Raw genomic sequence first — 14,053 nt, forward strand, 5'->3', positions numbered from 1 at the left:
CTCATAATTCCCTTGGCTTTTTCACTTGGTGCTGGTACTCTCTCACTTGGGCTACTGTTCTACTTCGACTTTGTGGTTAATTGTAAACAAGAGTCTCAAGGACTATTCTGCTTAGACTGGCAATCCTCAGATCTCAGCCTTCTGAGTAGCTAGGGTTATAGGTATGAGCCACCAGTGTTGGCTTTCTGAGTTGGTCTTAGCTGGAGCAGGAATGAAAGTGAAAATATGCCAAAGGAGGTAAATTGGTTAATTACTATACAGCCTCCGAGTTCCTAATTCATGAGGGCCACCAAATAGCCTACGAAACGTTTTTAGCTCATCATCAAGTGGCTTAAGGATTGAAAGTAACCATGTACGAAAGAGAACTTAAAGACAAAGTAAACGTGAAAGAAAAAGAAAAGGGAAGATGAAGATAAAATTAGGAGGGGCACAAAGTAAGAAATGGAAAGGAGCCATCCATGTAGGTTCTCACGTGGATTTTCTGTTTCTACTTTAAAATTTCACAATGGAGGAAAAGTATGCAATGAAAGCCAAATTACTTTAATAATATAGGTGATGAAGATTTTTCATTAGGTGTAAAAATAAAGTACCAATATGCATTTTCTTTTTGTCCTCTGGCAAATGCACACTGTACCTCTGTCTAGGTGATTGTGCAAAATTATAGCTAAAAACAGAGACTGCCCAAGGGTAAGGATATAAGCTGTGAGGATTCAACTTGAAGTCAAAGCCAAGCAAAAAATATACAGGTAGATCTCCAATATAGAAACTTTTACTGGGGAATAAAGATTGTAATCTGGAACACACAGGCCAGTGTGGCCTCTGTGAACAAAGAAATGAGTCTTATTTGGATAGAGAAGTCTATGTAAGATACTATAAAACACAGTTCCTTGGACACTTGTCAGACTTGCAGGAGCTGGACAGCAAAGATGGCTGAATATAGTCTTAAGCTCAGAACTGGTAGTTTTATCAGTTGTGGAGTAAAATTATTCTTAAAAAATTTTTTTTTGTCAGTCGTGGGGCTTGAACAGGGCCTGGGTGCCATTCTTGAACCTCTTTGTGCTCAAGGTTAGTGCTCTACCTACCACTTGAACCACAGTTCTACCTCTGGGTTTTGAGTAGTTCATTGGAGATAAGAGTCTCATGGGGACTTTTCTGCCTGGGCTGGCTTTGAACCTCAGTTCTCAGATCTCAGCCTTTTGAGTAGCTAGGATTTCAGGTATGAGCCACTGATGCCCAGCTTAAAATTATTCTTAAAACTAGGAGAGTTGATTCCTTGGTTTGGTTCTATATGTCAGCTCTGGGAACCAAGAACTGAGAATCTCACTTGTTTTCTCATGGACAGTTGGTTAATTTTAGTGCTGGTGAGTCCTTTTTTTTTTTTTTAAAGCTGGATGCTGGTAGCTCACACCTATAATTCTAGCTACTTGGGAGACTGAGATCTGAGGATTGAGGTCTGAAGCCAACTCAGGCAGAAAAGTCTGTGAGACTCTCATCTCTAATTAGCCAGCAAAGAGCAGTGCAGAGCAGAGGCTGTCACTCAAGTGGCAGAGCACTTGAGTTAAAAAAAGGCAAGCAAGAGCACAAGGCCCTGAATTCAAGTCCTAGTAACTGATACCCACAAAAAGTGACTCCATTTTATCTAACAAATATTCACAACACAAGCTCCTGTCCTATCACTAGATCTCCTATAGGAATTTGGGGTGGGGCCACTGTCTAGGAAGTCTTGTGGACACCCTACCAACTTTCACCATTGACTATATAATTAGGAGTGGAAAGGAGACTTCTCTGGCTAGAATGGAAGTTAGAGTTAGACCCTGAGCTGGAATATCACTCAAGAGTTGTTTTTTTTTTTTTGGGGGGGGGGGGGTGGCCATGGGGCTTGAACTCAGGGCCGGGTGCTGTCCCTAAGCTTTTTTGCTCAAGACCAGTCCTTTACCACTTTGAACCACAGCACCACTTCCGGTTTTCTGGTGGTTAATTGAAGAGTCTCACGGACTTTCCTGCCTGGGCTGGCCTTGAACCATGATCCTCAGATCTTAGCCTCCTGAGTAGCTAGGATGACAAATGTGAGCCACTGAGTGAGTGGTGATCACAAATGGAAAATGTTCAGAAAGATGATCAATGCTCCTCATCTGAGGCCCAGGAGCTTACACCACCACTGGACTGGCAAGGGAGGAAATAGAGAGAGGGAGACTGGATGGTCCATTAATGCAGGCAGAGATGAAACACGGTAATCCATAAATGTGATTGACTCTCACATCCTAAAATAAGACAGATTTTGATGGTCAGATTGGAATCCCTGAACTGGGCTGAATTTATTTGTTTGTAAAAGGCTGATCTATCATTGCTTGGGGGGGGGGGTCGTCTTTGAAATTAAATAAATTCTAACACTCATTTAGGGGGGAAAGAAAGGCGTATCACTTTTTGTGTCTTGCTTCTTTGAAACGAATCCGTCCTGCTTCCTATCTGATCCAGTATTTGGATCTCATTCCTAAAACCTTCCTTTTGGTAATAAAACAACCACCACCAAACCCTTCCGGCCTCGTGCAGACTTCTCGGGACAGGGGGCCGGGTCGGGTGACCGGTCAACAGGTTTGGAGAAGGCTGAAGCTCCTCTTTGGAATTCTCCCCCTCGGTTCATCACCTTGGAGACCTCAGCTCAAGCTTGGGGCCCCGCATGCCAGACGACAGATGGGGTGGTGAGGGAACACCTTCCCCAGGTGCGGGATCTCGGAAAAGGGTCGATGGCACCAGAGTCCCCTCTCCTCCGACCCCACGCTCCTCCCCAGCGACTTGGACAACAACGCCCGCCCGGGCTGGGTGACCAGCGAGACGGCGGCCCGCGGCCTCCTGACCCCTACGAGCTTCCGTAGCGCCGCGCGCAGGCCGCCGTGAGCCTCGCAGGCCGCCGTAGACGCGTCGGCCCAAGGCCGCGTTTCCAAAATGGCTGTCAGACTCCGCCATCCGCGGTACCCTCGCTGAAGGCCCGGCGGCGGCGTTCCGTGCCCCGAGGCCCTTCGGTTCCGGGCTCTAAAACCCGGCTGAAGAGGAGGGCGGCGCCGTGCGTGCGGTCTCCCGAGGCGGGGCGCGCCGAGCCCCTTCCGGGGATGGGCCCGGCGCCCCCCGGCTCCTCCCCGCCCGGGCGGGCGCTCGGCGGAGTCTCCGCCCGTCAGGCCGCCCGACGGCGCGGGCCGCAGAGCGGGCCCGGGCCGCGGCGCGGGGAGCTCTGAACCCCGCCGGGCATCAGCGCGGCCGCCGGCCCCGCGGCTGGAGGCGGCGGGCGGGGGCCGCTCCGGGCGGGAAGGCGGCGGCGCCATGTTCTCCCTCAAGCCGCCCCGACCCAGCTTCAGGTCCTACCTGCTGCCGCCGCCGCAGGTAAGCGGCTCGCCGCGGGCGCCGCTCGGCTCCGGGGACGCTCGGCGGGTGTGTGCGGGGAGGGGGAGCCCCGGGAGCAGAGACCCCCCTCCGCATGCACACCCCCGGGGCGGCCCGGCGTAGCCGCCGCCGGTCCCTCGGCCCGCGGGCCCAGCTCGGCCCCGTGACCCAGCGATCGGAGCTGGAGGCGCCGGGGCGGCCGCGGGACGACGGTCGGACGTCGCCACGGCGGGAGTTCCGGCTCCCGGACGGTGGCAGCGCCCGCGGCAGCCTGGCCGACGCGGGGTCCGCCGTCTGTCACACCCGGCCGCACGCCGGGAGCTGCCCCCCCTCTCCCCCGGGGGAGGTTGGTTGGGGTGTTTGGACCGTCGATCCGGGCCCCCAAGTTCGGTCATGGGCCGATCTTTAAAAAAAAAAAAAAAAGGTTTTTTGTTTTTTGTTTTTTTTTGTAATTTTAATTTTCTTCTTGTTATCGTCGAGGTGATGCACACAGGGGTCAGGTAACGAGTACCTTCATTATGTTTTTGGACACTGTCACCTCCTTTGCCCTCCCCCAGATGAGCAGATGAAAACCTGCAAGATGCATGTGGGTGGTGATCGGTCGCCCGTGTCATCCTCTTAGAAAACTTTTGCCGCTGTGTCTTAATGGAAAAGGAGTTTGGATTTTGTTTTAATGTGTTCCTGTGTTTCAGACCGATGACAAGATTAGCTCCGAACCAAAGATTAAGAAACTGGAGCCGGTCCTTTTGCCAGGTAACTCACCCCCCCCCCCTCCCCCCCAAGAAGAATTTTTTAAGTCGTTCTGGTAAATAATGTGTTAGGTCTAAGATTGTTCTACTCCGTGGTTTAGCGTGTGGTTTAACTTTTATTTATTTCAATCTGTTCTCCCACTTAAAATAAATCTAATGACTTAAGAGAAGCAGGAAGTTGGTGAGAGATAAATGGTGTTTCTCCTTGAAAGTTTAAAAGCATCATAGAAGACTGTCAAGCTTTAAACATCTTCATTGCCTTCCTGAAATTGTCTTTTGGAAAGGAAGTATTTAATCACTTGTGTAATTTAATTTAATTGCTTGAGTAGTGAAAGTTCTTTTTGTCTTACACATCTGTCTGCAACTTAATGTATTCATGATGAATAGTCTAATCACAATTTTAATGTGTTTGGATGGTCTGGAAATCAACTTTTATTAATCAACAAAGCTTAGTGAACTTTGAGTGACTTAGTTGGCCATTGTTTTTCGAAGCTGTCAGCTGTATTTGCAAGTCTCTGTGTTTCAGTTTAGAATGGGGTTTCTCTGTGGAGGCACTGTGGACAGTTAGTGCTGGATAGTTCTTTGCTGTGGATGACTTGACAATCTCCCTGGCCTGGACCTACTAGATGTCTCTAGTACTCGGGTCCCCTCCTACTAGTTGTGACCTAATTGCCCAACCAAAATGTCTCCAGGCATGCTACATCTGTTTATGTGCATGTTGTACCTATACACAAGCAAGCACCTCCAGGAGACAAAATCTTCAGGTTCAGAGTTGTGTTTAGAAGAACTTAACCTTTAGAAAGACCTTAGAAAGGGGCTGGGAAGGTGGCTTAGTGGTAGAGTGCTTGCCTTGAATGAGACCCTGGGTTCGATTCCTCAGCACCACATAAGCAGAAAAAGCCAGAAGTGGTGCTGCGGCTTAAGTGGTAGTGTGCTAGCCTTGAGCTTAAGAGCTGAGGGACAGCACCCAGGCCCAGAGTTCAGCCTCATGAGGACCAAAAAAAGAAAGACCGTTGAAACAAAGGTGTGTGGAGGGCGAGGTGGGGAGGGAAGATTATTGGTAGTCAAGAGTTTAGTTTTAGAGTGTGCAGAAAACAGAACCCTTAATGGTTGGTATTTTTGAATTATGTAACAATTGTATAATTATTAGGAAATGCCAGTTGTTTAATGAGATTCTTGGGGGAAGTAGCCAGATACTTAGGAAAGCCTATTTGAAACCTGAAATGTCATCAAATACCAGATTGTATGACTACCATCAACACTGAAAAATGTCAGCATTGTTACTTAATACCAACTTTGGTGAAATAATGAGAGGTTTATAGGTAGCAACAGAACACATATGGGACTTTGAGAACTTTAAGTTTTAAGTGGAAAAAAAATTATTGAAAAACATCAACTTCTGGTTCCATATGGTAAATGCCAACTCATAATTTTTTTCAACTTTATTACAGGATTTACTTATAAGTATTTTCCATTGATTTTCTCAGTGCCTTTCACCCAGTGTTTATTAATTAATCCTTGGTACTTTTCCTTGGGAGTGAACAACAGAATTACTTAGTAACTCTTGCTCCCTGTGTGTTAGAATTAGTCACTGGAATTTAGAAGCAATGGGAAATAGTACTCATCTTAAGTGAATGAGTGAGTGCCTGTGAACTGTTGAGCTTGTTTCCTGGGCTGAGTGAACAGACCTGATTTAGGCTCTAATTTCCCTCCTGGTGCTAGGTTTTGACATTGAAAAACAGCATAGTCTTCGTTACAAATGTTACTGCATGATTTTTAAAAAATTAACTTTTAAAGTTAAGATATGCTTATGGAAAAGTATTATTATCAATAAGCTTAAAGAGTTTTTTCCTTGAAGGGTCATTTTTTGTTGTTTTCTTTTTTTTAAATGCCAGTCCTGGGGCTTGAACTTGAGGCCTGGTGCTGTCTTTGAGCTTTTTGGCGCAAGGGTAGTACTTGAGCCACAGTTCTACTTCTGTCTTTTTTCAAAGCTTGGACTGGCTTCAAACCACTTTGCTCAGATCTCAGCCTCCTGAGTAGGTAGGATTACAGGTGTGAGCCACTGGTACCCAACAAGGGTTTTTTGTTCTTTAAAATTACTAAAAGCTTACTCTTTACTGAGAAATCAGTTTTCTGGGGAAGATTTTAAACCCAGTTCCTGACTGGATGTCATTTATTTGTCCTAGAAGTAATAGCAACTTCTTTTTCTTTGTTTGGCCATTCTTTCTTTTTTCTTTTCCTTTTCTTTTCTTTTTTTTTTTTTTTTTGAGGCTAGGTCCTGGTAAATAGCCAGACTGGCCTTGAACTCACAGTCCTCCTGAGTGAATGTTTGGATCAGGGGCAAATGCCATCATACTCTGCTAAACAGTATCTTCCTTCAGTAACTGGCTAAGGAACTCTGTCCTGTGCTAATTTTTCTTGCTTTGACTCTCCAGTCACATCTGTACATGCATACATAGTAGTTCTGTCCCTCATCCTTCTAGGTCATTGAACTAAGCCTGAATTATAGTGTCTTCCTGACTCTTGTTGTTACTTATCTGTCTTCTTCCTTTCCCACACTCTTCCTAGGTGTGTTCTATTTGGCCATCCTTTTGTGTTGTATTCTCTTTCTTTGCTTTACTTCCCATGTCACTTCTTTCCTACTCCCAGAACCTCTGTTGCCCCTTTTACCCTAGACTTGTAGTCTGGAAGACTGGTTGTAGAAAGCAACAGACTTTCTGGCTCTCCAGCCACCTACACTAGTGTGGCTAGAGATGTAACTCGGAGGTGCATCTTGATTGGTAGAGGGCATGTACCTAGCATGTATAGGCTATGCACTTGATCCCCAGCATTGCAAACATAAACTCATAGGCCTAGCCTAAGAGGGATTGATTAATGCAGTTTTGACCTTTACTGTCAGAAATCAAGGGAAAACTTGGCCAAGTCACCTGTGGCTTTACCCAGACACACAGAACAAGAAGTGATTGTTCCAAGATATAGTGTTGCATGCTGTGCTCTGGCAAAATGCCTTGAGGCCAAGGATATCCTACTCTAGTTGCCCCAAGTTTGAACTTTTGATTCAATAAGCAGATGAAAATTAGAACACAAAAATCACTTGTTTATTTGTGTGTAGTCATCATGTGTTCTGATGGGACTTAACAAGATTAAGTTTAAATTAATGATCCTCCTCAAGAAAAATGGAAGAAAATGACCAGTAGTTTAATGTGAATTGTGGTTTGTGTTAATAATTTTCAACAGTTCATGAAATTTAGGGAGATGAAGATTGTACTCAATTCGGCTCTGTGATTCTGACGTCTAGCATAGTGCCTGAATGTGGGCAATATAGAGATACTTATTGAGTGAATGTCTGAACCCTAGATTGCCTGCCTAAACTGTGGTCGTAGCCATGTGCCCACACAGACAGACCAGCTCCAGGGTTTAGACTTACTTCATGCTAAATATCTCAAAAGAATCACTTTTGAGCCTGTATGTAATGTGTCTTCTTCATTGGACAAATAGTTCAGACCCACCTGCACCCATCAGATGTGGTTAGAGGGTTGATAACCTGCCTGCCTACAAGCATGGGTGCAGCTCTGCTTCTGGATATTTTCAGGTTAATACTAAGGAAAGAAACCTTGTTTTGGGCAATGCTTCAGTGGCTACAATTCCCGAAAAACCTGTCCCAGAGTAAAAAATCCCCTGAGGGAGTGGACTCATGGCGTTCAGCTCTGGGAGTTTTATTGTCTGTGAGGTCTAGCAAACACAAAGCCACAGAATTCTCCTTTTCGCTATAACTAGTTCCAGGCAAGTTTCTGACACTCAGACTAAGGTCCTTAACTAATGTAGCTTACACAGATCTTCATAACAGCTGTTTCATGTAAGGTACCAATTTACCTTCATGTAATGGGAGAGCAGGCTGTGATTTGAAAAGGTTAAGTAACCCGCCCAGTGTCACACAACTAGCAAGGGCAGAACCAGACTTGTGCGCCCAGCTCCCAGGCTGGGCCTTTTGCCACTAAGCAACACTGCCTACCTTGCTGCTCTGGTGACAGTGGGTACAGACCTATGCTTCAGAGCAGTGGATTGGATATCACCCTAGAGGAAATTTTCCAGTAAGGTAAAAAGAGCCCTGACCTGACCTTTGCCCTTTTCACAGCAGCGACAGGTTTTGACCCAGCTTGAGGAGGAACTTTCAATTTCAGCTGCCCGCAGATGGAATGCTTTGAGAGGCAGGGGACTTCCTTCTGCTAAAGCAAGAATGCCAGCTGCTTTGTGAGGAGGACATAAGATTCCCAGGGAATGGGGTCTGATGGTTTTTGCTGACTTCTAGCCCTGAAGCATGATCTTTTTACTGACCCACGAGGTGGGAGGGAGGAGAGTTTGAAATGCTGTGACTAATACTGATGAACTGCTTTGTTGTCCAGTGGTTGCTCAGTGTTACTCAGCCAAGTGGTAGAAAGGTAGGGATTCTGCCCTTAGATAATTTTAGCCCAGAAAGAGAATGCTTCCATAAAGGAGAGCAAGGGTTGTAAGGGCTCAGAGGGAGTCATCTAAGTCAAATTTGGGGGCCTCATGGGGCATCTCATTCTCACATTCTCAGGGAATGTGTGCTGAGTCAGAGGGCCTGCTCAGCTGAGCCCCTGTCCTAGAGTCCTGTGTCAGGACAGGTTTTTCTTCTTCCCCTCTGCAATGCCAGTCGCACTTTCCTATGGAGATCAACTGTGAGATGGGTAATGAATGCCCTGATTGTCAAGTCTTTTGTCATCAGAGCAGAGGAGAATGCAACCACGGGCCATCTGGAAAATGAAAACAGCCCTTGTTGAATTGAGGCTTGGTTTATTTTTTACATATTCACTGTTTGGACCATTGATGTACCGTTCTGCCCAACTATAAGTCCTCGTTTCGCTTGTGAATCCCTTACAGGCCACCCCAACAACAAAACAAAAACCCCAACTGCCTTTTGGATGTTGTACTGCCCTTTGAAGATGGCCACACAGATGATTGTAGACTGATTGTGGTTTTACTTCTTAGATAACACTTATCAGACCACTGGACTGGTAACATGCCCTTGGGGCTTTGAACACTATTTCCAACTTTAGTATCTTTAAAAAAAAACAAGTACCTAAGCCCTGTGCTAAAATTTTAGTGATAAAGCCAGGAGCAGCTGTTTGGCAAAACTAGAATGGTTTTCAGTTTTGAGCTCTGTGAATTCAGTTATGGCTGGCACTTTGTATAAACCAGGACTAATACTTTGTCTTTGTCTCTGATTTAACAAAAAACAAATGTGAACTTATCTTCATACATATAAATACCTAAAACAGAGAGGTTTTTGTTTCATTCAGTGTGTATGTGTGTGTTCGTGTCTGTGTCCCTGTGTGTGTCTGTGTCCCAGTCCTACTGCTGGGGCTTGAATTCAGGGTTTGGTGGTTAATTGGAGATAAGAGTCTCACATACTTCACTGCCCAAGCAGGCTTTGAACTTCAGTCATCAGATCGGAGTCCCCTGAGTAGCTAGGATTACAGATGTGTGAGTCACCAGCCCCTGGCTTCTTTAATCTTTAAATAGTTGTACAAAGAGTTTACATCTACACACTAGTTTATGAGTACAGTACATTTTGATCAGTGTCACCCCTTTCATTGGTCACTTCTATCTCAACCCCATCCATATCCTCAAGTCATGTGGTTTCATTTTTCACATATGTACATTGAATATAATGACTGAACCTGCCTACCCTTCCTCTATTTATTTGCCCTCCTCTCAAAAAACCGCCATGTTCCAACTTCTGGCATTCATTGTGTTAAACTGTTGGTTGTTCAGAAGAGTTAGACCAATGTCTTAGCATTAGGTTTATAGTTCATCCATAGAACTGAAAAATGTTTAGAACTGTCCATTCCTTAGGCCACTGGTACAGGACCTCAGGCTCGAATTTTATTCCTAAGTTCTTCATTCTCTGTGTAACTTTCCACTCGTGCTTGGAAACTCTTCCCTAAGCCTCCATAAACAAGTCTTTCTTAAGCTGGATAAACCCCCAAATTGTTTAACTACTATAATTTGCCAACACTGCCTCGCTGGCTTGGTGTCTTACTGTTCCCCAATGCTGTATTTGCTTCAGACAGGCTGTCTCCTACACTTGATTCTTTATATAGACTTTTGTCACTGTTGTCAGGCATTTTCTGATATCTTCACCTTCTCCCTTCAGGACTGCAGCTAAGTCTCCTGTCCAGACTTGTGCTGTGACCCTCATACCATCCCTGTTGCGAAGAACACTTGCTACCTCTGCTGCTTAGTTGTATTGTTTGTAACCTGCAGAATCAGACCCTGCCAGTACCAGTGACAGTGGCTGGCATTTTGTTTACATAGTTTTGACCTTCCTATAATAACTTTTAGGCCACTTTAATTCCTGAATGTGTCTAAAACCAGGGTGACCAACTTGTCACCCTAGCTTGCCCTGGACTGCCGTGACTTTCTGTCAGTCCCATATCCAAACGTGTCACCCAGTTTGCCCTCAACTGCCTTGACTTTCTTTCTGTCAGTCCCACATCCAAGGAACCCCTTCTGTCCCAGGCAAACTAGGACAGTTGGTCACCCTGTTTAAAGCCATGGGTTGAATTTGCTTTTGGCTGAAACATGTGTTAGGTTAATTAGCCAATGTACACGGCAAGACTTTGTCCTAAGCCATTTTCCAAACTAAAATTTATGGGAAAATTTATTTCTATTCCTCAAACATATATTGACCTTTTAACTGCTTAAGGTGTTAAGAAGGATGAATAGAATATGACTTTTTTTTTTTTTTTTGGTCCTGGTTCACTAAAACCCTTCCGTAGCTCTATCATTTGGAGGTTATTTTTGTATTTCCTTTACCGATAGAAGGATCTTGAGAAACAAACATTGACTGTTTCTTGCTTCTTTCCCAGGTCTTGGTAGAAACTCTTGGCCAACATTTTCTAATTTAGAAAGTTTTTCTAGGCTGCTTAATGCTCACTCCATGCTAAAGCTGTTTCCTGTTTGCTTTTTTTTCTCCACAAGGCTCCACAAAAGGCAGGTGTTAGGTCTGAGTGATGTGCAGGGAGCTACAAGGTGAATGGTGTGGGAATAGGAGCCAGTTGTGAACCATGGTTGTGTCCAGCCTTCCACCAGAAGAGGCTCAGGAGTTCAGTGTCCATGCACTAGTGTTTGAAGACTTTTATTAGGAGTTTCCTCCTCAAGGTCACTCGTTTGCTTGTGAACAAGAACAGCTCAGTGCTCTTCATCCAGCCTATCCAGGAGGAGGCGCTTTGTGTCTTATTCTTCTTCCCCGTCTGAAGCTAGTTCGCTAGTCCATTGTATTTATAGGGGTTGGCAATGGCTTGAGACAGCTTTTATCCTTTGTTTTCTTCTTCTGTTTTGTAGTGAAGAGCGGATAACTATTATGTGAAGAAACAGCACTGTGTGCTGGGTGCAGCAGCAGTGAAAATAGTCTTTTCACTGTCTTCTGATGGTCATATTTATGGAGAAAGATTTTCTATCCCCACCCCAGCTCTCAGGAGATTACTACAGCATTGAAGATGCATTGTATTTAAACATTAATACATTGAATTGAAACCCCTTTGTACAACTAAAGTAAAAAAGTTATTTTGTTTTTAAAGTTGGCTGCAGTAGTGTGGATGGGGAGACCACCTGTCCTCCAGTGAGAAGTGTCTGGAAACATCTTCTGAGCCTTGCTTACCATACTTTTAAGAATCGCTAAGTAACCATATCTAACCAAGGAGTTAGAAAACTTTTTTGTTAAAGTGCCAGATAATAAGTATTTCAGGTGTTGTGGGGCAGAAGGCCTGTGTTTTCCTGTGAGGCACCCAAAGGCAGTGCACAAATGAATATGTCTGTGTTTCAGTATAATTTATTTACACAAAACAGGCTCTGTGTTTGGCCTACAGACTGTGGTTTACCACCCCCTGGACCATTAAATGCATTCTTTGGTCTCACCTCATTGCATTCCCAGGCCTGGCATTTTCCTCTTGCATGGCTAAGAAAATCCAGTCTCCAGAACAGGGCTTATCAGCAGTGTGTGCCGTATAAGTAAAATTGGTAGATGGTGCCAGCCAGGCCCCACAAGCCCTCCATCTTTATTTTCCCCCCATTACCTCTGCTCCCCTTCTGGAGAACCTGAAATCCTGTTGTGTATGGTAATTGGTATGTTTTTACATGTATTTTTTATTTGACTATAATATATATAAGACATATGTATGTATCCGAAGTGCTGCACCTAGATGAGTTCACAGCACTGTTTGGTGAGTTGAGGGCAGCACCGTATGAAGGAATGTTGGTGGCTCTTTGTGAGCCCATATGCTAGGAACATGTCCTCTCTCCAAAGTGACAGTGAGGAGTTCTGTTGTATGTTAAAGGTATCTTATAATTGGCAACCTAGATGGGGGAGAGAATTTAGTAGGTATGTTCAGTAGCTGAGATTCAGATAAAGAAAGAGTACAAAAGAGAAACTATAGAAGATATTTAAATTTTATGTAGTTGAATTATTTGATGAGTTTTTATGTATACTTCTGTCATTTTAAATGTTTTTCTTACTACTATTTGGCTAAGACCAATATTTTGAGTCATTGTAAGCTTTTTGTTTGTTTTTTTGGGATGGCATTAGGATTTGAACTGAGGGCTTTGTGCTCACTAGGCAAACACTCCACCAGGTGTTTTGAATCTTTAATTCAGTGTTGGTGCTGGCTCTTTCACTCACTACAGTACACTTACTTGTATGCAAGTATATGGAAACAAGTCCAGATGGCCTCCATGCCTGTAGGTTCTACTTTCGAGAAACAAAATTGTATCTATGCTGAACAAGAACATACTTTTTTCGTGTCATTATTTCCTAAACATACAGTAGAACAACTGTTTACATTGTATTGCATGTTCTGAGCAATCTAAAGATGATTTCAGGAATGTGTATGTTATATGCAGATACCGTTCCATCTTATAGAAGGGACAGATTTCAGTGTCTTTGGGGTCCTGGAGCCAGTCCCCCACAGATACTAGAGGACAGCTGTATCAGATTTGAAGTCAACAGTTTGAAACTAGGTTATAAGTGCCACATTTGCTTCTTACTATTTTTAAGACCTTTGGAAAGTAATTTAACCTCTTTGGGTCCAAGCCCTTGTGTTTGCATTAAAGGAAACATCTGACGTGCTGTTGCCTGAATTAGTTCATGAGAAACCCTCATTGCTAGAAACATTGAGAAACCTCCCATTGCTAGCAGTGGCAGCTCTGTGATTCTCTCCCCTCACCTCCCCATTTCGTACAGATTTACCCAAACAGGCCCTCATGTTCTTATCTGCTTGGCTATGTGGCCATACTGAATTGCTGGGTTTTGCTCTGTTTTGGAACAGTTTCTGTTCCAAACAACTGCTTGGAGTAGGAGTAGTGTTCCAAACAACTGACAGAGTGGGAGCAGTGAGGTAATTTCATTCATTTACTCAGGGACAGTGAGGGGGTCTCATTTATTCAGCACTTAGGAGGTACCTACTATGTGCTTGATACTATTCGAAGCCCCAAGTTTTCTGTATTAAATAAAAACGTCTTTTTTTAAAAGACTTATTTTACTGTTACTGTTAAACTTTTGTTCAGAGGGGCTGTTGTTTCATAAGTCAGGTACTTTTTTTTCTGGACAATGTCACCCCTTCCTTCTCTTTCCCCCAGTTTTCCTCTATAATCTACTTTTTGCCCCCATGGAACATATAATCTTGAGCATAAGATAAGTACTAATTTAGAAATATATATATATGTGAAATTATGAGTGCTCAAATTGCAAGTTTATAATGCTCATGAGGGGATTTAATCTAGCAAGACTTTTTGGCAGTACTGGGATTTGAACTCAGAGCCCTGCATAGCACTCTGCCACTTAAAGCATTTGCTTTTGTGATATTCATCATTTTTTAAAATAGAAGATAACTTTTGTTTCGTTTTGGTTT

General features: G+C 44.1%; 1 protein-coding gene across 2 annotated transcripts in view; it reads left to right on the forward strand.

Moving 5' to 3' along the window:
- The first annotated feature begins 3,241 nt into the window (after positions 1–3,241).
- Positions 3,242–14,053, forward strand: part of Mtmr10 (myotubularin related protein 10) — a 43,321-nt gene continuing 32,509 nt past the window's right edge. The window contains exons 1-3 of one of the 2 annotated variants that reach the window (XM_042698588.1): positions 3,242–3,375; positions 3,499–3,506; positions 4,064–4,128. In XM_042698588.1, the coding sequence (XP_042554522.1) occupies positions 3,316–3,375; positions 3,499–3,506; positions 4,064–4,128 (133 nt within the window). In that variant the 5' untranslated portion in view covers positions 3,242–3,315. The remainder of the gene's footprint in view (positions 3,376–3,498; positions 3,507–4,063; positions 4,129–14,053) is intronic. The other variant, XM_042698589.1, reaches the window with a different exon arrangement.

This window comes from Dipodomys spectabilis, unplaced genomic scaffold (genome assembly GCF_019054845.1).
Source record: "Dipodomys spectabilis isolate Male_0828 unplaced genomic scaffold, ASM1905484v1 ptg000233l, whole genome shotgun sequence".
Lineage (NCBI taxonomy): Eukaryota > Metazoa > Chordata > Mammalia > Rodentia > Heteromyidae > Dipodomys > Dipodomys spectabilis.